Here is a 27,596-nt window from a genome sequence, read left to right on the forward strand (position 1 = left end):
AGGCAGCAGCAGCTTACAGGAGAGGACAGGGCAGGTTTGCAAGCAAGGAGGTGCAGATGTGCTGCAAGGGCAGCTTCCATCCCGAGCAGACAGGTCACTGCGGGGACTCTGCATCATAGGTGATGCAAGAGCATCACCAGCAAGCCACCTCTGCAGGTCAGGGTCAGCTGCAGAGGCATGGTGCAGAAGCTTTGGGCAAGCTGACCTGAGGAGGACATGAAAGCACTCCTCTGGGGCACTTCTCAGAGCACAGAGGTCCTCAAGCATCAGGAAAGTCTGCAGGTGAAGTTTTATTAGCAGCAAAAGGGTTCTCACGCACTGCAATCTGCAGGCTTCGAGCATGTTAGAAGTAGAGCATCCCAGAGGCAATGTGCCAGGAGCCCAAGGACCAAGCCTAACATGCATGACAGCAGACCTGTCCTGCTCCAGTCCTCTGAGAGGGCTGAACAGGCACAGCATGCAGGAGACGGCCCCAGCAGAACACGTGAGCCTCAGGGGACAGCACTCAAAGATCCCCTGGGTCACACTTTGCCACTCCAGCTCTCTTGCAGGACAGAAGAGCTACACACATCAGAACGAGAAAGATTTAAACCACAAACAGGGAGCAGAGGGCCCGCCTGCAATGAGGAGGTGAACGGAGGCACCCACTCCCCGCACCTACAACCCACCCTTGACAGCAGGACTAATCGCACGTGCTCCCTGGGCAACAACGAGAGACATCTTGGTACCAGTCAATATTTTATCTGGCCAGGAACTCGCACCCTTTGCTGCAGGCACAACACCCTGCGAACAAGCACAGCACAGGAACACGTGCTCCGTGCAGCAAAGCAGCACGACGAGCAGGAGAGCAGCAGTGCTCCAGCCCTAGGAATCCGTTTGGAGGTTTTTCTCTGATAGTCGGCCACTTTTTGGAAGCTGTGCAGCAAACACTGAGCACCTCCATGAGATCCCACGCAATCCAACCTGCCACTCCAAGGGCAGCTGGCTAGCAAGCAGCCTGCTGAGACTGCCCAGCCCTGGAGAGCTGCACGGGGCACACGAGAGGACAGGGGTGGCAGCACCGTGTCCAACACTTGCTGTGCCATGTTACGGCAGCACCGCTGGACACAAACAGCTGTACTGTGCAGCCTGTCCAGCTGGCAGAGGAAAGGGGAAAAGACCAGAGGCGGGATGTGCTCCCTTCCCTGAAGCTGGCAGCCTCACAGCAGAGCTCAGCAAGGTCTTGGTACGGAGGAGATGACCCTAGCACATGCACAGGGCAGCACCCCAGCAACATCTTCCACACAACACTCCAACCTTCGCCAACACAAGGCACTGGGACAGCACCTCTGCCAAGCACGCGCTCTGCCGTTCTCTCAGAGCGACTCTTTCATGCTCTTTTAGGCCGAGTGCCCTGCTCCTGCTGCCTAGGGCCACGCTGCATGCTGACTCTCCACCTACAGGTCCCGGGGAGCCCCACTCCCTACTTCACAGTCCATTTGACTGGGTAGAACATCCAATGCCTGGGCTCGGCACATGCAGAAAAAAACAAAACAAAATGAACCCAACTTCGCTGCAATTGCGCAGATGAGACCCAGCTCACCCTCCTGGTACCAGAGTCCTGGGTGAACCAACAGACGGTCCCACAGCCCGCATCTTTCAGGAATTTGGAGGGTTTGCTCGACTTAAATAAGAGATGCTGCTTGGGACATCTGGAAGCAATTTCTGCTCTGAAAACACTCCATCAGCAAACATTGGTTCCTACAAATGAAAGCTCTCTAGCTCCTGGGCACTTTGCCCTCACTCGCAGCCCAAGGGCTTCTAGTGCAATTCCTGTCTGACCCTTTACACTCCACCTTGCCATAGGGCTGAGCCCCAGAGAAACAGGGCCAGGATACAACGCTACATGTTGCTCCCAGCCCCATGGCAGAGGCAAGGCCAGCTCCACGTCCTGCAAATGGGTTGCAGCATTTCGAGCCTTGGGGTTTGACAGAGTCAGGGAGCAGCAAAGGCTCTGCAGCACATGCCGCAGTTCCCAAGGAGCCGAAAGCCCTCAGCACTTACCTTGAGCTTTTCAAACCGATCACTGAGGGATGCCACTTGGTGGTCCCGGTGGCGGCCCACCAGTTTACATAAGGCACAAATGAGTTGGTCATCAGCAACACAGTACATGTTCACTTTCTCGTTCTCATGCTCCAAGCAAGTGAGTCCTCGGAAGTGTGTGTCGGGCACGGGCTCCACCAGACGGTGGCTGGTGAAAGGTTTCTTATTGGGGTGCGTGGCCCGGAGGCAGCGGTCACAGTAGGACACCTCACAGGTGATGCACGTCTTCACCGCGTCCCGCGGCGGATCCTGCTCGCAGAACTGGCAGGCTATCCTTTCGCCGGACATGGTAGGGCTGTTGCGGTAAGTTCGCTCTCGGCGGCTCTCGTTGGGGGAGTTGGGGCCACTCAGAGATGCCTTCTGGAAGCGGTCGATGATGTTCTGCAGGGTCACATTGCGCTTGAGGCCCTCCAGGCCGCGGTGGTTGAGGGAGATGACATACCGGCACGTGGGGCACTGGAACGCGGTGATGGGCTCGATGGACTCGCTGGAGGAGCAGCTGGACACCAGGATGCGATGGGCGCAGCTGAAGCAGAGGCTGTGAGCGCACGGCAGCAATAGAGGGTCTTCAAATAACTCCAGGCAGATTGGGCAGGTCAATTCTGACTCCAGTGTTTCCATCTTTAGTTAAAACAATCCTGATTCAGCATCAAAAACCAGGGAAGCTGGCCAATTACCTGGGAGGGAGGAGAGCAGAAAGGAGCAGCATGAGAAAGCAGGCTATCCTGGTCAGCGAAAGCAAACACAGATGACTCCTTTCTACCAGAAACAGGCAGGCAGGGGGGATTTGAAAAGACCCAGTTCTGCAACACCTTTCTGCTCTTTGCACCCTGATGCAGCTACTGCAGCAAAGCTGAACTCGCACAAACACATCAGCTTGGTTAAAACTTCTCACCGTATTTTCAAGACCAAGCCAAGCCACTGACTCGTATGGTGTGCAGGAATATTCCTAGACAGGAGATACAAATTTGGAGGGGAAGGGAGGAAAGCAGCAGCAGCTAACTCCTCTCCATCACCTTCCATCCCTCTCAGGGAAGATGACTTGGATGGCTGTGCTGAAAACAAAAACAGGAGAAACCACATGATTTCATGCTTCTTTTAGTGAGCACTGCCAAAGACAGAAACTGGGGGTCGGGCTGATTTCACACACATAAGGACTTTGCTGCAGAGCAAAGATAAGCCTCTAAATATTCTCTCTTTTGCCTAGCAGGCCCCTTTGCTTTTTGGTGAAGGGGGTCTGGGAAACCCTGAGCAAGCAGAGTGGGTCAGGAGCTCTAATGCTCCATCCTTCAGCCAACTTTTCTGAGTTTCTACCAGCCGCCTTCTTTTAGGAGCAGGGTGGGGAAGGAAGGAGAGTAAAATTACAGCCTGTAAGCTTTTGTCTCTGTGTTGTCCTGCCGTGCACTTCAGTGCAAAAACAGGGATGCCTAAATCAACTCCAGCTGGAGGAAAACAAGGTCATATTTTTAGATCGCGTCTTCTGTGTGAGGTTCGAAACAGGCTCATTTCAAGCAGCCTTTGCAAAAGCAACTGCCGTACGGCACGTTGCCGGGCACGCAACAACAAACAGCTCCGATTTCACAAAACACCGACTCACCCCACGAGCACCGGCGTCCCCTTCCCGCGCTGGCACACTTGACCACCGCGCCTTGGCCCAAGCCCGCTCCCAAACGCTTCCCCTTCCACACATGTTAACCCAGGTTAACCTGGAGAAGAGGCAAACAGCGGAGAAGCAGCACTGAAGTGCCGCGCTGACATCCAGCCTCTCCGGCTCATTGCAAACCCCACCGAAGCAGCAGCGGCCAGCAAGCTGCTAGAGGGCAGGCTGCAAACCCACTCCCAGACCTCGCGCCAGCTCCTAACGGGTCTCCGAAATGCAAACTCCCACCTGGGCGAGAATAACAGCCTGGCAGGCGCTAATAAGGGAAAATGCACGCTTTTCCCCATCGCCTGCAACCACGTGCGGTAGCAGCAGCTAATTAACAAGGAGGGGCGCAGTGGTGGGTTTCGCGACGGCTCCAACACGTACACACGGCAGCGTGCTTCCTCCAGCTCCGGTCTGCATCGGAGGAGAGCGCCCTGCGCCGCTGGCAAAACAGTAATCAATTAGGCAGCCAGCGGTGGAGGAAAGCGCTCGAAGAGCTCACTCTCCAGTTAAAAATTAGCACGCAACTGCTGCGGGTCGACACTAGCCGGAAATGTCTACCGCGGGGGAGATGGAGCGTTTAATTATCTGGGAAGTGGCGGGGGGAGCAGGGCAGGCACCGCGCGGTGCTCCAAGAGCCGTGCTCAGCTGTGGAGCTGCAAGGTGCCTGTGGGAGCTGAGCTTGCCAGGGCGCCACATCCTCAAGGATGCTCTGGAAGAGCCGCCCTCAGCGGGGCCCAGCGGCAGCTTCCAGCGGAGGAAGGAAAGACAAGGCAGGCTGGGGGATTTCTTCCCAAATTTGAGGTGAGACCACCTTCAGCAAGTGAGATGCCTACCAGGTAAACTGCCCTGGAACTTTGGTGCTGGTAACCCACCGGTGGGAGAGATGGAGCTGAGCGGTGCCGCCTGCTAGGTACCATCCTGCAGGGAGGGTGGCTGGGCCAAAGCATTCACCTTTTCTTTTTCAAGCCAAAAGATCCAGTCCAGAGTGCACTCCATCACCAATGTACAGGGCATTTCTCACCTCATTCACTTACAAGAAGGGCTGCACGAGGCCCTTTCACACCCCACTACTGCTAACAAATGAGTTCAGACTTTGAGGCCTGAATGTTGGGCCAGATCTGAGAGCTGTGCAGCTGTCCATCTGTGTGACCACACCAAACAGCCACCAAAAATGAAGGCTTTGGTAGCAAAGGCTCAGCAACTTTGCTCAGCGAGTCACTCAGTATATACTGTGGACAATCCTGTCACCATGCCTTTTTGGTGCATCCCACTGAGTAGCTGGAGACTTGGGCAGGCCCTGGACTTCAGGTTGACTGACCATCCTGGCGTCTGCTAGGCTGGCAGCGTGGCATTTCTGCGTCTACACACTGGATTCTCTTGACAGAGAAGCCCCATAATCCACCGGTGGAGTCCATCTCTCCCCACCAAGCTGCAGCTTTCTTAGCCATACCTTAGGCCATCCCAAAGCAAACAGGCATGGCTGATGGGTTGCTGCTCTCACTGGCATGCCACGATCAGATTCAGCCCCTTGTTTTTCACCCATGCTCTGGATCGCCTGTGGCATGCAGCATGCACACAGCACCTTTGGAACTTCTTCAGCTCCAGCAAGTCGGACTCCAAGCGACATCCTCCCCATAATACAGACATGTGGAAAGCCTGTGCTGTCGGCGACCTGCAGAGACCGATCTGTCCCTGATCTGCCTCGGGAGCAGATCTGATGAAAAGCAACGTTGTGCCGAGTTCAGCCAAGTTTCCACACCCGGTCTGCATTCCATAAACCCGTCTGTGCTCTCGGCAGGGTGCGAGAGCTCCCGTTTGGGGGCGGGGGAGAGGAAAAGCACCGTCAGAAGAGACTGCGATTGCCACCGTAAACATGGATGGGATGAAACAGCATGGGCAGGGAAGGTTCTGGCAGCAGAAAGCACTGAGGAGTCTTCCCAGGTGGGCAGGGGCCAGACAGCATAGCTCAGCAACCCTGGGGCTGGCGTGGGTTTGACAGGCTGGAGCAGTGTTACCTTCTGCAGGTATTTTCCAAGCTAGCCCCAGAGAAAGTGCATGCACACGGCACATTAACTGAGCCACCTCTTCCCACTGCTGCCTGAGGAACCATCTCCCACACATACCACGAGAGGCCCCGTGGAGCAGCTTCAAAGCCTCGAGCCATCACAGCACTCGCGGTGTGCTCGAGGGCCGGGACTGGCTCCAACCTCGCCTCTAAGCAGCATTGGCAGCTGTCCCCAACCTCAGCTGGAGCAGGGCATGGCTGGGGGACTCTGCTTCCCCGTTCTGGGTAAAGGACTGCTTCAAGCCCTTGCGAAAGGGAAACACACAGGTGCCTTGCTGGAACCTGCCTGCGCTGGTACCTGCCTATCGCACCATCTATTCCTAATTGCCTGAAATAGCACTTGCAAGCGCCTCGAGGAGATCTTGATCTCTTCCTTGCACCAGCTCAAGGGGCTTATAAAATTAAGCAATTGGAAATTTATGTATCCTAATGCTACAAGTAACCTTATCGAGGCCTGCCCCAAAAAGCAGCCTCTCTCCCTCTTCCAGAGGGATGATGGAAATGCAGCTGTGTCCAGAAAGGCTGAAGAGCGTGAAGGTTCCCAACAGCTGCTTTGTTCTGCACCCTGCTTCCTCTCTGCATCCCCCCAGTGCTTGTTCTCAAGCCTCCGAGCCTGTCTCAGCCATGGGAAAGAGTCAGGGAGGAAGCGCTCCTGGCTGCTTGCCCGGGAGCTCTTGCACACTTTGCACCAACCATCCCATCTCGCAAGCTGGATCTGCTGGGCTCCCCTGCCAGACCCAAGCCAAGGAGGATGAGGGGGCTCCCATTTGACAGACGCCACATGTCCCACCACTGTGACTGCAGCGAGGAGCAGCTCCCCTGCTTCTTTTTGTGCGTTCATGTGTCATAACATCCCTATATTATGAACTGCCCCTTAACTGGGGTTTGTCCCTTGCAGGGCTGTAAGGGCACAGCATTCATGAATGCACATACCAGGCACTGAAGGGAGCAGAGCAGCTCCCACCTCCCTGATTTATCTCCCCCAGACCAGCAGAGAAAATTACTTCCCTCAGGCCCCAAAACAACAGAAAAATTGACCAGAACAGCATTTGTTTCAGAGTCTCAAAAATATCATCTGAAAAATAAGGACTGCAACGTGACATTCCCAACAACCTCTGCGGGGAGTCGCGAACGAAGCTGGCTCACAGCAAAGTGACTGCAGGTGCACTGGCTAAGAGGCGGTTCCCCAAGGGGCCAAACGCTGAGGCTTAACAGCGGGGCCTGCTCATCGCCGGGCCAATCTCCGACAGACCGGACAGAGCTTACATCCTCCTTTGAAGCACCTGGCTTAGAGACTCTCAGGGGGAAGGGAAGGAAAAAAAGGAGCAAAAAGTTCAGACAGCCCTTTGCTTTGTTCGTGCTGGCCATTCTTATGTTAATCTTGTTTTCCTTACCTCGACAACATCCCTTAGATCTGAGATAACTGAAAGGAGCCTCAAAACTAGGCTGAAGCAGACAAACGCCACAGACTAGGAAGCTCTTTCAGAGATGCACCTGGGTGAAGCGGTTGGCGCTGCCTTCGAAGCCTTTCATGCCTCTCACTTTGATGTTCACTTTGATGTCCATGATTGATGCGGCACAAGGAAGAGCTGATTAGATTAAAATCTGCTTTGTTTATAGTCGTTAACTCCCTAAAAATATAAGAACTAGAAAATACTAACAGGGTTTGCAAACAGCCCAACGTCACTTGTGCTGCAAAGGCTCTCGTCACCAGGGTCTAAGGGTCGGCCAGCCCCAGCCCCTGGGAAACTCCAGGAAGCCAGCTGTTGGGCAGGGGGACAACTACAGAAAGCATGGCTTTAACAAAGCATCACATAAAAGCAAACATTTTCGCCACGGAAATGCCTGGATGGGATTTCTCCCGTTAAACAACGCATCAAGTCATGCAGCGTCCTTCCGGCACGCATGCTCAGTGCTTTTAGCTGTCACAACGCCAGGGCTTTGAGCAGCTTTGTGAGGGAGCCAGCTGGTCGGCAAGCACCCGTTCTGCAAAAGGTCAGTCCCCGAGGCAGGTGAGATCTGGGTAAAGCGCTTCCGAGTGCCCACCTAGACCGACGGCACCGCCAGAGCCTAGCTCTGCATGCCCATGTCACCAGCACCATACAGCATCAGCACATGGGCTGCCTTCCCACTCAAGCACAAAGCATGGGCAGAGAGGTTCAGGCCTTCTGCACCCACCCGTATCCCTACATCCAGCACGACAGAAGCTCAACACATCCACCATCACTCCTGCCCCATCAGAAACCTCTCTAGAGTGCTGGTTAATACGAGCAAGGGTGGAAGGGGAGGAAACTCAACACTTCCATGCTGCTGTAGGGTCCTCCTGACCTCTCAAGTGGGGCAGGCTCCTGGCTGCTTATTCCCCAGGTCACCAGCATCTTGGCGAGAGGTTTAGTGTTGAGGGAGAGCACTGTGCCCTAAAATTTCACACTGCAAACACAGATGTGCTGTGTCACAAAACTCCATGTGCCACTCCATGCCCCTCTTCTGCTTCCCAACTATCACCTCGGGTGTTGCACACGGAAGCAGGTAGGAAAACCCTTTAAGAGCCAGTTTGAAACAGGACTCGGTGGAGGTCGGAGCACCGCTAGTCATCCCAGCATGACGCAGCCTTTGCGAGATAAATGTCAGGGTAGACAACCAAGGGGTTTGTCCTCAGCCACCACGCCAGCAGCAGCCAAGAGCACCTGCCTGCCACAGCTCTCTTCCTTGCAAGGCGACAAACCTTTCTGCACTCGTTATCAGTGCTCATTCTGAACCTTTGCAACCACCTAACATAAGAAGCAGCTTCTGCTCCGCCGAACATGGCGCACGTATCGGTACACTGTTCCAGGCTGGACGCTTCCCGTTCACGGCACCTGAGCCCTGCCGTATTAGAGCCATTTCCAAAGAAGCTGTGGCAGGATGGAAATGACACCGATGACAAGTTGTTGTTGATGCCGAGGAACAAAAGCCGCTGTGTTAATCTGAGCCCCATTCAAAACCCACGGGGGAGGAGAAATCAATGAACGTCCAATAACGAAGGAGAGGGCCAGAAAGGCAGGGGGAAGGCAGCGAGAGTCACTGAAAGCAAAAAGCTGGTGCTACGGGGACGGCGGAGCAAGCGTTACAGCCAGCCACCAGCGCAGCCGCGGCAAGGAGCGACCGTGGCTTTCCGCTTTGAAGGCCAGCTTTTCCACAAGCTCTGAAATCTGTGCACTGACTCGGAACGGCATGAATTTCAGGAGACCCAGGGGTGCGCAAGATATCATTAGCAAATTACATCAGGGATTGCTTGATACAAGGGTTCCCGTACCATCCCTTACAAAAATATTATTTTACAAGATCAAATTATACTTCTGCCTGCAAGAAAGAGCACAGGTGTGTTGAATTGCAGAGGTAAGAGCTGGAGCAAGCACCCAGCAGGGCTGCAATGCTGGTACCAAGAAGAGCATTGCAAAACACCGAGCATACTTCATTTCTGTCTCCAGCTCAAATGTTACATCTTCAGCAACGCACAGCTTCACCAGGAAGGGAAGAAGGGCTGCAGAGAAGTGACAGAAGGAGACACTGCTCACTGCTCATCTACACCTTGGAGGGCAAGTGCCAGTGCATGTTGCCTAGGGCCATATTCAGACAGCCCAAAATTCGCCTCAATCCCTCTGCCAGCCCCTGCCTGTGCAGGGCTCACTCACGCCGGTTCCTGCTGCAAGAAAGCGCTTGCTCGCGTATTCACACCATGCAATCCCCACGCTGCACGGTTCAGCCACAACACACCATACCGATTTTGGCATCTACATTCAAAACCACCGACTGCGATTTCCCAGCGTTGCTTGGGCTTGGCCACAACCAGCTCCTGAAGTCTGCCCTCCCACCGCTGCCAGCAACCAAGACGCACCGTGCAAGGAACGCCATCAACTCACGGACCTCAACACGGCTCTTCTCAAGACCAGCAAGCTAGGGGTTTTCACGTATGTGGGATGTAATTCCCAATGTTCTCAAGGCATCAGTCTTCTGTCACTTAACTGCGGGTGGTTTACTGGTCTACAAATCCAATCCTACTAAACATTTGACTTCCCTACCACTTTGGGGCAATAGTTAGCATGCTTTCTGCACAGTGAGCATTGGTCTTCTCTGAGCTGGCCACAAGAGCACCCATTTTCCCAAGTGGCTAACAAAGAATTTAAAACTCAATGCTGTACTTCTGCAGGTCACATTTTCCCTTCCGATACACATTCCTTACCTCTACCGGCTCTAAGTTTCCTCATCATTTACTAGTTCCCCCTCAAATTCCTCCTGGTGTCCCCAAGCACCGAAGTCAAGAGGATTCTCTGCTCAGCACGTTTTGCCAGCCTTTTAAAGCTCAGCTTTGTCCCCCAACTTGCATTTCTGCACTGTGCTTTCCATCACTTACAGCCTGGTGAAACACAAACTGTTCGGGTTGATGTTTTCCCCAGCAAGTGTGATTTCCCCCACCTCCTCCCTCAAAAAAAAAAAATATATATATATACTGCTCAGCCACTTCCAAGAATGAGCCTTAGAGAAGATATGTTGTTCCACCCTCATTTTAATAAATAAATAAATAAAAAGCAACCCTTTCCTTAATTGGCTCCATGACAGCAGGACATGAAATCTGGGCAGCCACTGTCTTTGTGCTTTTTGTTGTCCTCGGAAAAACTAGCTCAAATTGGACGACGTCTCACGCCTCAGGAGAAACAACAACAGAAAAATCCATCAATCAGCTATGTAAGGGTCTAGTACAGTCCCCAAAGTGTCCACGCTCACCAGGAAAGCTCCAGCTCAGGGCCAAGCAGGACCTTTCCTGCAGCTGCGGCTCTTGGCACCTTGAGCCCAACGCAACGGGAGAGACGGGCTGTAACAGAGGCACAGGCAAGCCCTGCTCTCCAGGCCACCGCCTGTCTCTAACTCCGGCCCCCGCCAACAAAATAAAGCTTCTCTAAACATCAGCCTGCTCAACGAGCTACCCTATATTTGTCCTTGGAACGGGTCTCTCCCACGTACAGAGAGAAACATGTGTCCTACGAGTAAAAATAGCACACGGCCATGTAATTAGCTACAGCTTCCTACCTAATGCAGATGCTCAAGGGAGAAAAAGAGAGGAGGTAATCAGGCTCCCACAGCCAATTTAGATCTAACGTTACCTAATTTTTACGTGCTTGACTTGCAACCTTGATAAGCTTGTGTGTGTGTATGTGCCTAATATGCATATTTAACATCACATTTCAAGCTCGGAGCCCGTGATTGAAGAGCAACCTTTGGCCAGACCGACAACACATGGCGTAACTCTTCACTGCTTCTCATAGTAAATCTGCAAACATTTAACAGAATTCCACCTTTCCTCCCACAACTCCTGCCTTAACAGTTTCCTTAATAATTTAGGGAATTTGTCAGGGGCATTCTCAAAGTCCAAATAATTTATCTCCCCATTGCTCTCCCCAATCACTTTATTGCAATACAAATCCTAGTAAACTGGATTTCCTGTCTAAAAGTCATGCTTTGTTGTCCTTAATCTATCACATTGAAACGCGGCCATTTCCACATGAGCTTTAATTATTTTCTCAGCCAATTTGCTTGATGCTGAAATAAAGCTCACTGGTCTGTAATTCCCACAGTCCTCCTTGTACCTCTTTAATTTAAAGACAGACAGAGCAGAAGAGGTTGTACTCCCATGCAGCAGTTGCTTTTAATGAGAGATTACTTTCTGCTGGCAGTTCAGCTGGTTCATTGTTAAATTCCTTCAGAAGAGCTGGCTGGAGCCCACGGGGCTCCCGTGATTTGTTGCTGTTTAATTTCTCCATTCGCACAGTACCTTATTCCCTGGAGGAATCACATCTTTATCTTTGCCTACATTTCCTTGACTAATGGCATGAAACCCTTTTGCTTCCTCACCGGATCCTCCTTTTCCTCAACTTTCTCCCTTCAACGTCCAGCGATCGAGCAGACCTGCTGACTCGCAGAGCACCACTGCTTCCAGGATCTGCAAAGGTCTCCTGGAACTTGCTTTATGCCGCCGTACGCCTGGTGGGGTGCTTCTTAAACAGCCCTTGTCCTTGCATCTTGCAGAACTAGTTTTGCTTGGGGTTTCCCCCTCCCACTGAAAAAGCAGTAACTCATGGAGATGTTTTCTTAAAGTTTTGTCTAAGCATGATATCTGACCACCTAAAGCATGAATGGTTGCCCAATATCATGGCTTTATTGGATTTTCCTGTTTTTTTGACCTTCCTCAGCACTCGTGCGTGAGCGTAGGCACAGCACTGCTCCCCAGACTGGCGGGACGCAGCGCCAGTGGCTTCTTCTGATGTGCAAACTCTGGCAGCTCTTAGGAACACACACTCAGGAATGAACTTTGCTAGTCACGGGCCTTCGGCTCATCCCATAGCATTACCAGTCTGGCGCACGCATCAACACTCCTGTCCATGCTGCGGCTGCTGGCGGCTCCTGTGCTGCCCCTCCGTCTTTTCCAGGGGGCAGAGATGAGAAACCAGCTCTTAGGGGCAGAGATGAGAAACCAGCTCTTAGCGGCCCACATCCCTTTGCTGTGCTCTGTCGCAGTTTGCTACTGCTCTTCTCGTTGCAAGCAGGCAGCACAGACACCTTCCCTTCCCAGGACGAGTGACAGAAGGACAATTTGCTGATACAACAGGACAAGCTGCTTGATTTGGGTTCTTGGGGTTTTCTGCTTGTCACGCAGCTCTATAAGCCTCCGCCATCCATCACTCAGAGATATCTGTAATTCCTGTACATGCAAAGCATCATTTGCCCCACAGAAGTTCAGGCCCTTCCCAATACTCCTCTGCGCATACTGGATCCAGCATGCCCCACTGTCGTGTCTCTCCTGCCAGTGCTAAATGTTTTCCATTATTTTAGATGGCTAATAGTGCTTTTACAGCTGTGCACAAATCAGTTGATTAAGCTATTTGTTCTGATGATGAAACGAAACCTTTCCATCTGCCGCAATCTCCTACTCGCCTAGTGCAAAATGAAGAGTAATACTCCTCTGCGCCGGGAAATTTGTTATGGGAAGGGATCATGTCAATAATTTTCTTTGGCCTAATGCTAAAGCATCAGCTGCTAATGTCATATTTGTCTAGCCTGATTGGATTGCAGTGTACAGGGAAGCAAAAGACAAAAAAATAAGTGCGTGTATATATAATAAAGACACGTAAATAAACACATCTGAGCAAAGCCTAGACGTGCTGTTCTTCAAAAGCTGGCTTCCCTCTGCCAGGGAAGAGGGGATCAGCGTGGCCGCAGCCATGTCCTGGCCAGAGACAGCCCAGGCTGGGTGACAGCAGCAAGAAACCAGCTCTGGAAGCCCAGCACTGCACTCGCCAGCCGGCAGGACTCAAGTGAAGCCCTCTTGTTGCAGTTGTGATGGTGGGAAGGTCTCAAAATGTTGCATTAACATCACTCAAATATGACTAGGTGGGAGAAAGAATAGCTCCCTGTGTGCACAACCCCAGTCTACGGATATCAGAGAGGCAAGCACAGAGGAAAGCTCATCTGCTTTTTCTCCAGAGAGGTCCATTTGCTCGGATAAAACATTTTACCTCTTCCCTACAAACCATGCCTATTTAAGTAGCGTGCATGAGGCATGATGCACTGCAAACAGCCCGGACAGCCCACCTCCCTGCTCCAGAGAGGCAACAGCTCTCCAAGCGCTCCTGAGGGACATGAGCAGAGCACGTGCCAACAGAAGTCTCTCAGCAAATCCAGCATCTGGCGTTATTATATGTAAGGCAGCACAGGGTTAGACTTCCTGCAATTTGTTTACCAGCTTTGGCAGATTAGCGGGTTGCGCATGCAAGAAACACATAGTATGCATTTTTCAGCAGCTGAAACAGTTCAAAGAGCCCCCTATAGCCATGCAGCAGTGGTGCACGTCACCCTCCTTCCCAGCGCCTTCCCTGCTGTGATGAGGCAATGCCTGCAGCCATGGCATGGAAGTCTTCGCCTTCCACCTCCTTTGGTGGCCGGCAGATTGGCATGCCAAAAAAGCGGGCAGGGCACACCTTCGATTCAGCAGGCCCCCGCAGTGCAGCACTGTTTCTTACTTGCTTCCAATCTCTATTCAACGCAGTGGCTTCTCTATGGCCCTCTGCACGCCGGCAGCTATCAAAAACCAGAAGCCAGAGGACTGCAGCGACCAAGTTCAACCTTGGGCGGAGAACGGCCGGTCAACGGGCAGCTCACAGCAGCCCCAGTGCACACGCTGCTGCGGCCAGATAAACCCGCAGGCCCCCAGCCGCAAGGGCGGCCACCACAAGAACAGCCCCACCTTCCCAAGCAGACGCAGAGTTAGCCGCTTTGCAGCCCAGTCGTGGAGAAAAGCAGCTGGCCACTTGGCACGCCACCAAGCTGGCACGTCCACCTCTTGCACGTCCCCTGCCATGCCAGGGAAAATCCTCTTTCCCCTTCAGATGAAGCCACTCCTCTACCCCAAGGTCTCCCTGCTCTCTCTCTCCTCCAGCTTTCCTGAAGTTATCTGCTCTCCTCCCACCCCTCCTCTAATGATATTCCCCTTCACAGTCCAGCACATTCAGCCGCTCTGGAAGCTAAAAAATCCTGCTTGCTCACTCATCATTTTAATTAAGGTTCATCCTAGTGGAGACACTAGGCTGTATTTTCAAGAAATAAAACCTGTTTGGCTCCCCACCAGCAGGCACTTGGGTTCTGATTTAGCAGGGAGACGGAAGCAAGCCGGCGCGATTGCATTGTCCTACCCTTTCCGCGAGTCCCGGGTGCGGGGGGCGCTGGGCTCCGGGGTGCCTTCTGAGATGCCAATCTGCCGGCTGGCCAGGAGGCAGCACCAGGACCCAAGGCCCTGCATCGCGCCGCTTCTCTCCTAACCTTTCTTTGGAGGACGTCTCAGATGAGAGCCTTACAGCAGAGGGCACTGGTTCTTTCAGCCCTGATGAAACCAGAGCACCAGCAGCTGCTGCTATAAAGCAGGTGACTGAAATACAGCAGGGAAGCCAGCTTCAGCAGCTCCCAAAAACCAATCACACCCAGCTGGCTCTTGCTGTACCACATGAGCTTCCAGTGCTGCAGCAAGGGATTTGGAGGCTCTGCAATGCTCGGCTCTGCCCAGCTGAAACCGCCCCAGCACGCAGCTCCAGCAAGGTGGTACCAGCCCAATGTCCAGAAATGCAGATCTGGATCTGTCCCTTGTCTCCTTACAGCAGCACTGCCACCACCAGCAGGTCCCTGCACAGCACCCAGCTCTAGGCAAGCAAGTATCTCCCAGCCAGCCTCCAGGGAAGGTGGCCGGGATACTGATGGCCATTTTCATTTCACTCACAGCCAATGAGCCCATAATCCTTCCTCCAGGGCCCCAAATGCACCCCGTAGCGCTTTCTGCTTCCACTGTCACCAGTCAGTGTGACAACCCAGTTCAAGCCCAACCACCTCCCTGCAAACAGCCAGACAGCCCCTTGCCCTGCAAGGATGGAGGGTGGGCAGGGCTGCAAATACAGGAGAGGAGCAACTCACAGTGCATAAAAACCTTTTAGGCCCAAAAGCAAGTCACTGCTTTTGTCCCCAGCATGGATGCTGCATGGAGACAATGCTGTGAGGCACCAGGGGTGCAGAGACCTGGCAGCACTCTTTGCAGAGAGCTGCTCCAAGCAAAGAGCAACCCCCCTACCTGTCTAGGGCTGGTCACCACATCAGGCATGCCCATGACTGCCAGGTGCAATTAGTAATGGCTATGGGGAGAGCAGAGACTCACACACCTGCGTTATCAGGTGTCCACTCTTTGACATTCACCCTCCCCACACAGGTAGGATGGTGCTGAGCAGCACAGGAGAGCAAGGGACAAACCTCTGCACCTCCCAGACTCAAAATTCAAACCATCCTCTTCCAGAGGGAACTGTCTTGTGCCTCGAGCGCAACCCAGCCTCCTGCACCCATGCTAGGGCATCCCACGAAAGCTGCCCCGAGACCCACCTGAACACTTTCCCAGGGGACAGGACAACATTAACAGAGCAGCACGGCTGCTGCTGCAGCCGGCCAAGTCAGTCTCCAAATGCAAAAACTCAGCTCCTTCACTAAATTAAAAGCAAGGAAAAGCAGTGCAGGTGGCTGCACGTAAATCCCACTGACCTTTGAGCAGCATGATCACCAAGGAGAAGCACATTTTGAGCATGAACCGCTCACTCTCTCTGGAGAGCTGGAGAAAGACAAACAATCCACTCCAGCGTTGGCAGCCCTGGCTTTGCACTAGAGAGAGAAAGGCTTCCGCGAGGGACCGCACTCACAAGTCACCTCGAGATTATTCCAACTCAAGTGTTTCCTACCGGGCCAGGTCTCACCACTATTTTTATGCATGAGGCTGCTTCATAGCAGCCGTTTGTCTCTTTGACAGAGAAGTGACAAACAAATCGGAGCATTAAGAGCTTCCCACTACTGAAGGGACCCTTGGAAGATGCTCTGTAAGTCATCTGGAGGAGCTGCAGGCCACCAGAGCTCCTCACCAATGGGAGAGCAGATTTTAGAGAAACACTGAGAAATGGCAGTGTAAAAAGGCAGCAAGGCTTAGGCTGGGCTCACGGGAGCAAAGCCCAGTGCAGGAAAGGGCCAGGAGCAGAGGCAGGCCCAAATCTGGGGAGATCTAGTCCAGCCTGGTGCCTAGAGCATCCCCTAGCACTCTTTGAATAGGGAAGGTGAAGCTTGCTGCAGCGTTATCACATCTGCTACAAGCAGCTTCCCAGGCTAGGGGATGCCAATGGATTTTACGTGCCCCAAAGGAGACCTTCTACTTTGGGCAACAGCAAAGGCCCTGCAGCTGCAGCAGCAGCTGAGAGAACCAGTCCTACTGCTTATGGCGAGGGGAGGAGCAGTTTAGCACTTCACATCTTATCCTGCTAGAGACGGTACATGCTCTACGGTTCATCATTGCAGGGCAGGAGGGAGTCCTATACGGCTGGGCCCACAAACCGACTGCCTGGGACCGCAAGAGAGATGTCACAACACCCCTGCTCTCTGTCTTCTGTACCTTCACTGCTGGGTCCATCTTTGTCTTGGCCACGCTCTGCAGGAAGTGGCATGTTTGCACAGCGCTTGCACCGGGCGCTTGATGAGCGCCATCCACAACTGAGAATGAAGCCGCACTCCGTCAGCTGACCGATCAATACCCCAACATCCCACTCAGCCAAGAGGCTGCGGATTAACACATATGTACAGCAACAGTGTCACTGTGGTGCAAGAACCACATAGTGATGAGCCAACTCTTCATTGTTACCCCCCAAAGAGCTCCGTGTCATGCAAACATCGAGGCTGCTACTGAACAAATAATATTCATTGCAGTACAGAATTAAGAAAGAGCATATTTTAAAGAAGACTTATCCGCTCCCCTTTAAGGTTGGTTATTCTGCAGACAGTGCAGCATACAGTTCTCCCTCTCTTGCTTTCAAATGCTGGAGGTCCACAAGCATTAGAGTAGGCGAGTGCAGCCTCCTCACACCCACGTGAGTTGTCCTGGGTTTTGCTCAGTGGAATTTCTTCCTGCAGTTTCCCACTTTCGTGCCACTCAATCAAGATTCAATTTGTTCCACTTTATTTAGACAAGAACCAGAAGCCCTCAAACTTTTCCATTAGATCAAAAAGCAAGAGGCGGAGTCTTGCTCACATTAAATCCCTACGGAGCCCTCGCGTGAGCTGCCTACGCCACTCACGCACGCAGAGGCAGCCTGGCTTTGGATTAGGGATCTTCTACCAAAGAAGCGGGCTTCTCTTGCAATGCATGGCCACATCACAGTGAAGGCCCGGAGCCCAAGCGTGCTGGACCCACAGCAGGGCTGGCTTATGCATCAGTGCATTGCCCTCCCTGCTCCACGCTTCGAAGAGGCCACCAGCCAACTCTGCAGGGGTAAGCAGCAAGGAGAAACATGGGACCGCGTCACACAACCAAGGCAAGGCTACAAAAAGGTCAGGAGCTGCTGGCCTAGATCAAGGTTGCCGGCAAACTCTCAGCCTGCAAGGGCTATGGCGTGTCCCCCAGACAAGCTCTGACCTGGTGCCACAAAAAGCGCCTTAGAAGACCATGTCAAGCGAGAACGCATGCTGCATCATCTGCGCAAGCTGTTGAAAAGGCAAGCTGCAGACTACATCGCTGTAGTCCAGTTTCGCACCGGGGCACAGCAGGCACAAGATCATGGAGCAACTGCAAGTAAGAACAAGGCTATTTAAGCGTCTCTGCAGAGAGCCCTCCTTAAGGAGAGCAATTGGATGCACTCCTAAGCGGAGGTTGCGTAAGGCAGCCCGGATCCAGCCATTTCTACAGAGTCCCATTGGCCTGCTTAATCCAAAGGCCTGGTCCAACTTCCGAACCGTGAAACCACAAAGTGCAACTCCCAAACATGAAAAGGCTGCACACGCGACTGATGCCACAGAGTCGGGAAATTCAAAGGCTATTGTGCTAATTTGTATAAGTTTAAATATATCCGCACGGGCTTGCTCGGCTTGCATTCCTGGCTAAATGGGTAAGATAAACAATGCTTCCTGCAGGAACTGAAGACAATGGGGGATAATCAGCATTAATACTCAATGCAGAAACAAAGCAGGTAGCAGATATTTTGGAGTTGCACCACCACCCCCCTCCCCAGCTCAGGAACAGGCGCCCAGATTGGTGCAACTTGGCCCAGGGGCCACAAGTAACAAAAGGCATAAACTGCGTAAAAGCAGAGCCCAGTCTTGAGGGAAGAAACGTGCTGCATGAGCCGAGGAGTGAGAAAGCAGCCCAGGGCCTATGTATTTCAGGCCTCCCTTTTGCAAAAGGGCTCCCAGGGCCCTTGCAGTGGAGGAGGCAACTCAGCGGTTTTCAGATCAGGGCAATTTTAAAACCATTTTCCTCTACCTTGCCCCTTGGTAATGCTCCATACATAAGCCAGATTGCTAAATCTTCCTTCCAATGCTGCAGCGTGACAAGAGGGACAGTAGAGCTCACCAGACATACTGCAAGCACGTTAAAAAAATTAAAAAAAAAATAAAAAGTCATTTGAAGCCTTTCAAGATGAAATTCTCAGGCACTCCAAGGTGACCCAGAAACATCTGCATTCGTTTCAAGAGGGCTCTCCGACCCTAAATCACTTCTAAGCATAAGCACTTTTAACCTTAATCTCCAAAAAAGCAGCAATTCAATTTGATCAGCTTTTCCCCAACTGTATTCCCAGGAACAATGAGATTATTTTTCAATTGTGTTTGTACTGCTCTGCTGTCATGCTTGCAGTCCTTAGCCCAGGCCAGAGGCTCGCCAAACAAGGAGCTGAACAAGCACAGCAGACAGTGCCTGCCCTAAATACCCTCTTATCTAATCGACGGGAAGCACCGCGAGCAGGCACAGCATATAACCTGACACGGCGATACAGATCTGCAGCGCTGCTAGCAGGTTTGTCACTCTTGCATTTTCCAAATCATTGTCCGTTGGAGATTGAGCCGCTATCAGCTTTGTAAGAGCTCGATCTTTTCAATGCTCTCACCTCTGCGCGATGAACATCCACCTGCAAGCGCTAAGCTCTGGTTTCTGCAACTCCAGAACTGCTGGTTTTATCACCCAGCCTACAGCAGCGGTTCGGAAACTCTTGCACCACATTTCCAGGCAGGATCCAGCCTCCCTGCAGAGACACTGGGGGTCATACAGCACACAGGCTGCAAAAATTAATGCTTCTCAAAGGGAGGTACAAGAGAAACGCATATTAAAAACAAGAATGCCAAGCGCAAGGGAATGTCTTGAATAAGGTTAAAATATAAACTCACATTACAGAAGGCAGAGTCAGGAAAGATGGAGTCATTGCTTCTGGGCTTTGCTGGTGCCCAGAGCAAGATAGGAGCTCTCTGATCAGGTGAGGAATGGGAAAGCCTGTTGCATACACAAACCTCCACCATGAAGGTCTTCCTCTGCCAACCCAGAGCAACCAGCGTGGTATCATCAGTGAAGACCTCAGACGCTACGGTCAGTGAGAAGCCCTGGCAGGAAGGGCAGCTCAGAGCTATAGGCCACAGGGCAAACATGTGCAACCTGAAAAGTTTGGGCAGGAGCAATGCTATTCTCTCACAAGTCCAAAAGCAGCAGTGCTTTTCCAGCAACTCACACAACCACCTACTAATGAACTCCTCAGAGTCGCCCGAGACATGCTGCGCATTTATCAACATAGCATTTTACTCATATCTACAAGACAGCATCCCTGCGCAAAGGAGCTCGTGATCTATGGGAAGACACGAAAGAGCGAGAAGGCTACAGCAAGCAGGGGCACGGTGAAGAAGGGAAGGCTGGTACAGCCCCTCCTCCAGTGCGAGGGCACGAGTTGGGGCCACCAGCCACAACCTCTCCCTTCCAGGCACCGCAGAGTAGGAGCAAGCGACTGCCACTCCCTGCTCAAAACATCACCAGACATTCGTGGCTGTTCTCCCAGCGTCAGACCTCCAGCTCTCCAAGGCAGCGGACGTCTTCCACACTTTCTGCAGCACTGACACATCCCCAGGAGTCACAAGATCCAGGATGAGCAGCGCAATGCTCAGCATCCTTCTGGGGCCTGGCCACAGGCTCGTCTCCCTCTCTTTGGTATCTCAAAGCTACACTGCTGTGGGACACCAACCACAGGGTCCCACGTTTAGTGACAGGATGGGAGTAAACGCTGTAGGAGCAAGGTAGGACCTGAGTGCACAACTCCATGTTAGAAACAAGACCACTGAGCCCCCTGAAAGAGGCAGTTTTGGTGAAGGAACAATAAACTCTTTAACTTAGTGCTCCCTAACCCCATCCATCCAGGCTCTATCACAGAGCAGATTTAATTACACAAATCACACGCTATTTCCCAGATGAGTGAAGATCGTGCCAATTGTCTCCATCGCCTCCAGGTCCACGGGCGCAGCAGCCTGCTCTGCCTCGTCACACGCACGTCCTCACGTTGCACTCACCCGTCCCCCAGCTTAGCCCACCTCCACTAACTCGCCTAACCGAGAGAGAACTCCCTCGCGCTCGAGGACAGGAGCTGGAATAATTTTGTTGGCAGGCGCAGGCTACAGATCTTCCTTTCATCTGGCGGCAGCGCAGCTCTCCTTAGATGCAATTCATGAGATGAAGCAGTTAACTACAAAGCTAATTTACTCCTGCCATCCCCACTCCCCTCCCTCCCTGCAGGCTCCCGGTGGAAGGCAGAGGATGGCTTTTAGCCATGAGAGGCACAGCACAGACAATACCTGCTATATAACACTGAAGTGTTCTTTTAATGATCTGAAAGGAAAATAAACGCTCCGTATTTTGCATTTTGAGTCTGTCTCAGTGAGCAACTGAAGACAAATGTAATAACCACAGACTCTGCAAGAGGCTCGCTGGAAACAGAGTTTTACATTCAGAGGCATCTTCCCCTCTTGCAGCCGCCGGCTGCCTTGATTCTCCGCGCTAAGCTTGGCGCAGATCTGCAGACAGGTGGCAAAGTATATGGCAGTTAAAGAAGAATAAATGCACCCAAATGCTGAGGACGCTAAAGGGAACGGGGCACACTTTCTCAGGTCACACGTGGAATAAGTCAGCAGCCAAAGACTTAAGAAAGCATTGGCAGGGGTGAAAGAATTAAAAATAAATGAATAAATAAAAATTAAGAAAAAAAAATCAATTCAGCCTTGCCTGCCCAAAACATGCTCCTTTGCATCCCTGGGCTGCGAGTGTTCAGCAGCTTGTCGGGCTGCGGGGAGATGGAAAGGCAGCAAAGCCCCCTCTGTGCACGCTCTCTCTTCTTGCCCTCCAGCACCGGGTGTATTTGCACGATGCTTTTCACCTGAGACACTCAAGCTATTTTTATCAATGCATTGGTTCGCCAGGCCACAAAACCCAACTGCAGAGCGAATCCCTACATGCGGGAACGACGACAGAGCCAGCGCGGGAGCAGTCTCGTCACCCCACGTCTCAGACGTGGGCCCGAGCAGCAGCAGTGGCCAGAAACAGGCCACTGTCAGCAGAAGCCCAGCAAGAAACCAGACTGGGTCTGCCGTCTCCTAATGCCAGGCTCCCCACTCCAACACAGCACTTCCACTCAATTGGGCGAGAGTAAAGCACGTAAAAGAGCAAAGAAACAGGAAGCGCTAAAGAATGCTGGGTTCCTGCACTGCAGTCTCCTCCCAAGGCACGCGGAGCTACAGCTGCTACATTAACTCATTCCAACTTTGCTCCCAGGTCTTGCTCTGCCGGTGCTGGCCCCAGAGCGATGAGCGTTATCACCTACCTGCGTTTTGCAGCAATGCCAACCCTACTGCGCGTTGATCGCCAAGACACCCATCACCATGCCACTACTGACCTCGCTGCACAGGCTGGTCCGAATCACCAGCAAGCAGAACGATAATGCTGGTTGCTAAGTATTCGTCAGAGGAAGTGCTGTTAAACATCTCGAGGAATCAGACAAAAGGGATTTAAAAAGGATATTTCAGGAAATATTTCAGCCCAGAAAATAACAAACATGCAACACAAGGAAGGGACACAAGGCCGTAAAAGCGACAGAAGCCAGCAACCAAAAAAGGGACCTCTGATGACAACCAGAAGCTGGGCTCCTTTCTTCAAAACCATAACGAAATCAAAGACCAGTGCAGTATTTTTCTCACAAATTATTTCAAGTTTCACACTATACGCAGTGGAGCACACACAGCCCAACACTGCATTTCGGCATCTCTCCGAGATACGGAAAGCAGAAGCCACAACGTCACTGCATTTAGCTTGGAAGTTGTCAGTGCACAAGAATAATCTATTGGCGTGTGCAAGAAGATTTATCAATCCCTTCACTGCAGTTTTCTTAGCATTGGAGCTAGGCACTGGCTTTGTGTTTCAAGGTTTTATTCTGTGCATTTTGTGCTCCCTCTGCAAACATTCAGGGACTTGGTATCTCTGTGCAGAAGCAGTGCATGGGAGCCCTGCAAACGCACACAACCTGCTTCCCTGCCCACTTTGACACGTAGCAAACTAGTGTGAGACAACAGCAAAGCAGAGCTGTTACTCTTAAAACCCCGTTTTTACAGAGGTGCAACAGCCTCCGCAGTGCGAGGGCACACGAACAGGCACGGCTGCAGGGAGTTACAATCCCGCAAAGACACAGCAACCGTGGCAGGAGTTTGAGGAAGCTTCAGATTCCTGCAAAGTTTCTCACCGGCGGAGCTGTAGGGCCACGTGAAGAAGAATCTAAGAGCATCAGGAAGGGATCACAGAGCTGGCAGCAAATGGGGATGAACGGGGAATAGCGAGCGAGGAATGAAACGCATGCAGGGCAGAAGAGGGAGCGAGCACGCATGCACAAAGGTGGGTCACACGCCGAGGGGTGCGAGGCTGAGCCCAGCGCAGGAGCAGAAGGGAAGACGTTGATGGGACAGGGAGGGAGCAACAAGACTACACGCAGCAGGCAGCTGCAGCAGCAGGAGGAAGGGCAGCAAGCTGGATGAACATACGAGATGCCAGCCTGGGCGTGGGAGGGGGGACAGCAGACCAGAAACCGCAGACAGGACACTGTGCAGGATGTAGCCCTGGCCCGGCACAGAAGCAGCAGCCAGGAGGCTGATGGGACTCGCCTCGGGGTAAGGAGGACAACAAATACTTGGAAGAAGAAAGGGCAGGGCGCTAAGCCATGGAGACTCAAGCCTGCACAGATCTGGGAGGCATCAGCAACAGGGAGAGCAACCCCAAGGGGTTAAGAAGAGATGAGGGAGGGCAAGAAAGAGGCAGGGAGAAAACAGTGGGGGCAAAGATGCCAAGGGAGAAGGAAAGGGAAACAGGAAGAGCTCAGATAAGCCTGTTCTGCTAGGAACAAACACAGCACGGGCCAGAGCATCTCTGCCAGGGCACGAGGAAGACAACCTCCTGACCCGGCCAGGAAAACCGCTGCAGCACATCTTATCAGAGGGGGCTCAGAGGAAGGGAGAGCAGCAGAAGGGCAGGGGAAAAGGGAGGGGTGGAGTAAAGGAGATTTGGGGGTGAGCAAGCTGGATGCTTCCAGGAGATAGAGGGCAGGACAAAGATTTTGCGGGAGAAAAAGGAAGCCAGGAAACATCAAGTCAGGATTTAGAGGCCGAGAAGAAAACACAGCAAAATCCTAGGGAGGATAAACAAGAGGGGTCTATCCCTGGAAGGGAAAGCACACAACCCATCCTGGGAGAAAAGCAGCTCTGAGAGGTGAAGCCCTGAAAACCGGGGGCTCAGGAGAAGCTCAGGCACGGTCGCAGGGCTCAGCAGAGATCTCAGAAGGCACCCACCCCACTCACCACTCAGAGTGCAAAAGAAACAAGTCAAGCAAGAAAATAAATGATTGCAGCCAGGACTGCTTTTCACAGAACAAGGCCCCAAGTTGTACAACTCGGCACCTAACACCTTTCTGCAAAACAAAGCCCAGCCCAGTCCTCCTTACTAACAGGCACGCAAAAGCTTCCAGCAACACGGAGCAAGAGACGGAACTACCAGCAGCCAGGGAAAACTTCCAAGCAAAATCACAGCTCATTTCTGAGAGGAAAAAAAAACAACCCAGGCAGACAGAGGCTTCACTGCAGAAAGCTGAGGCCAGGTCCCAGCACGCTGTAAACATACCATGATGCAAAGCGCAAGCCAGAAGAAATCAGGGCTAATTTGCTAAACAAATGCATTTGTTGCCGGCCCATTCTCTAGCTGAAGATCAGGATCTTGCAAGCTCAAAGGGAACACAGGAGCGGAGCTTCAGAGCCAGGCTCAGGTCCTCGCTCCGTGCTGCTCCAGCCCCTCGGACAAACGCTTCAGCTCTAGGGAAGCGCCTGCTGCCTCAGCACGTCCGACTGGAGCGGAGTCACAGGGCGACGAGAACGCAGAGCGGGTGCTAGAACAAAACCATCAATGGAAAAATACTTTACAACATGCACGCTGCTTAAATGAGCTTGCAGTGTTTACATATAAAGTTTCGGAGACAGACAATGTGTGCGCAAGCTGCGCCAGGGACCGCGATGTCGGAAGGATTCCAGCGACTCTGAAGCACCAGCTTTAAGAATGTGTCGATGCATTACGATAAATACCTTTTTTTTTTTAATGCAGACTGAGCCAATAAATTTCTGTAACAATTCAGAGTTTCTGGATTTCTTCTGCCACAGTGCCTCGCGCATCCTGCTGTCCCCTCAGGCCATATTATTAACCAACTGACACAAGCCAGTTTTTTGGCCCATCATCCTGTCAATACACTCTCCTTGACCCCGTGTACTGCTTTCACAGCGCAGGACAGCCTGCACTGGGCTTTGCACAACTCCAGGGAGATCTCAGAAAACGAGAGGCAAAGACACCCTGCAAAAATGGATGCAAACACTGACAGGTCCTTTACCCTGAGGACACGCACATCATCATCCCTGTGGATGCATCAACGCTAAGCCGCGGCCTTTATGGGAGTCCAAGAGGGACACCAAATCATCACAGACAGCGAAAGGCTCCAAGCCTGTTCCCAGCTGGCAGAAACCCAGAGCTAAGCCTTTGGGCGACTCTGAGATCAGTAGTTTCAAGGCCAAAAGGTCTTCAACAGCCTGATCTGATGCGTAGCAGAGGCCGCTGCATTTGGCTTGACACTCCCCCCATTCCCTGGATGCCTTTGGACCTAAACGGGGTAAGTTCCTGGAACGTCATTGCCTCCCTTAGAGTTTCTTCCAGCAATTAGTCATGCACATCATTAAAAATCCATGCCTTCTTTCTCATCTGAATTGTGCAGCTTCAGCTTCTTCTTTTTAGGCCTTTCTCTGCTAAAGAGTCCTTTTGCACCTGGTATTTTCTCCATGTGAAGAAGCCAGCACTCTGCGAGCAAATCACTTCTGGCCACAGATGCAAAAGGCATGTTCAGTCTGCGTGCTGCCTTCCTGGGAATACCTTCTACTCAGAAGCAAACCCTGGATCTCCACTCCCCAGGATGTCTCTCTGCCAACACTGAAGGGCTGGAGCCCAGGACCCAATTCCTCTGATTCCCTCAGCAAATCTGTGCAAGTCTTGGCCACAGCTGCACGCTTCTTTTTCTTGGAGCTAAGCAGGTAGAAGAGCTAGACAGACGATGCCAAACAAGACTCCTCCAGACACCACCACTACCCTTATGTGCACTGGGCTAAAATTAGTATTTTAGCAAGCGCTAAATGCAGGATGTCATCCTGACTCAGCTCACCCATAACTGGAAGAATTGGAAGAATTTCTTTCCTCCAGTCTTGGAGACAGACTGCAAATTAGGTGCTTCCGATGTATGCATAGCACCGGCTGCCAGCTGGTTACACACGCTCCTGAAAGTCCAACTGCACTCCTGCAAGACCCCTTCTCTCAGCAGTGCCCCAGCCCTGAGGTGCTTTACTTTCTTCTTTGATTGCTTCCAACCCAGTTACAAACCTGGCTATTACATTAGGATGACAGCTTTGTGCCTGGGACATCATTTGACCTTTCCGCTTTGAATTTCAACAATCCTTTTCCCGACTAGATCTCTGACAAACAGCCGCACGCTCGCGCGTGCCAGGTTCGGCAGCATGGCTCATTACCTACTTCCTCGCCCTGGAGGAGAGGAGAGCGCGCCCGGGAATCCTGTCCCCGAAACCGAGGGTAACCGACTCCCTCTCCTTCGCCGACAGCATGTCCACCAGCACGTCGCCCTTCCCTTGACGTGCGTCTCCTCCAGACCACAGTCCCCAGCATTAAATTCCCGCTCAACAGCACAGCTTTGATGCAACGAGATGAGAGCCAAACGGTCGGCGTACACAGTAAAGTGTCACCTGACGAGACATCTTTGCTGCTTTCCAGCACCTGCATGCTCCATTCCTGTTCGATACAAAACTTCTCAATCCCGGTCGAGCTGCTTCTCACTTGGATGCACGAGGGGGCACATCTGCCTCTCAGCACCCACCTGCAGCAGCACGTTTAACCCTTTTCAGAGCTGGGGCCTCCCCACATCTGACCTCTGCCTGGGGGCTTCCTTTGGGCCACCGAAGGACTTTTCAGACCTGACAGATTTGGCCAGTGTTTTCTTTCTGCAATTGAGGGACAGGCACAGAAGCAATGCAGATGCCTCTGCTCCTTCAGAGGACAGTGCTGCACAAACAGGCCCGGGACCTGGTAGAGGTCCCGGCTTCTCACCCTTCCCAGGGTTCCCGCACATCAGTGTGGCCTCACACCTTCAAAAAGCCTCCACACCAACCTCCTGAGCTACCAAGGCCTAGCCCTATGATCCGAGAGGGCATTTACACAGAGCCCATTTTATCATGGCCCTCTGCTCCATGACCGGAAGCGTCGGGGCTCCACTGGTGGTCCCAGCAAGCCACCACGAGGAGCAGCATCTCCTCTGGCAAAGGACCGCACGGGTTAACAGGCCAGTTCAGGTCTCTTGCCACTAAACCCTTAGAGACAGCAGCACGCAGGGAGCAGCTCCCCCAAGCTTGTGCATCACAGGGGGAGCACTAAAGCCACCATCCCTTGCTGGGGACACGGCTGCAGCACACCTGCTCCCTCCTCTCCAGGGACCACGAGGCACACGTCCTATCTCCCCAGGCCCAGGAAATTCCCAGGGACTCCCAGGTGAGAAACTGGGTGGAAGAATTTATCTGAGGTGCAGATATCTCATCCAGAGCCACGGTTCCGGGGCAGGAGTGACCCAGCAGGTACTAGCTGGGTCCAGGATAAAGCCCCTTCTGCAGGGCTTCTCAAGCCTCACCGTGCTGGAGCCACACCTGCCTCCCTGCACGGGTGGCAGATCCAGCCCTTGGGGCTTTCTAGCACCTGCCCGATGGACAGGAAGCTAGCTGCCTCCCTTGCCTGCCCCGGCTCCCCTGCGCACGGGGGCTACAGGCCCCCACTAT

General features: G+C 52.6%; 1 protein-coding gene across 1 annotated transcript in view; it reads right to left on the reverse strand.

The window, feature by feature from the left end:
- The window catches only part of MID2 (midline 2), a 173,099-nt gene that overhangs the window by 138,746 nt on the left and 6,757 nt on the right, over positions 1-27,596 (reverse strand). The window contains exon 2 of the mRNA XM_064517997.1: positions 2,044-2,759. Coding sequence (XP_064374067.1) covers positions 2,044-2,703 — 660 coding nt within the window. The 5' untranslated portion in view covers positions 2,704-2,759. The remainder of the gene's footprint in view (positions 1-2,043; positions 2,760-27,596) is intronic.

Source organism: Dromaius novaehollandiae, chromosome 11 (genome assembly GCF_036370855.1).
Source record: "Dromaius novaehollandiae isolate bDroNov1 chromosome 11, bDroNov1.hap1, whole genome shotgun sequence".
Lineage (NCBI taxonomy): Eukaryota > Metazoa > Chordata > Aves > Casuariiformes > Dromaiidae > Dromaius > Dromaius novaehollandiae.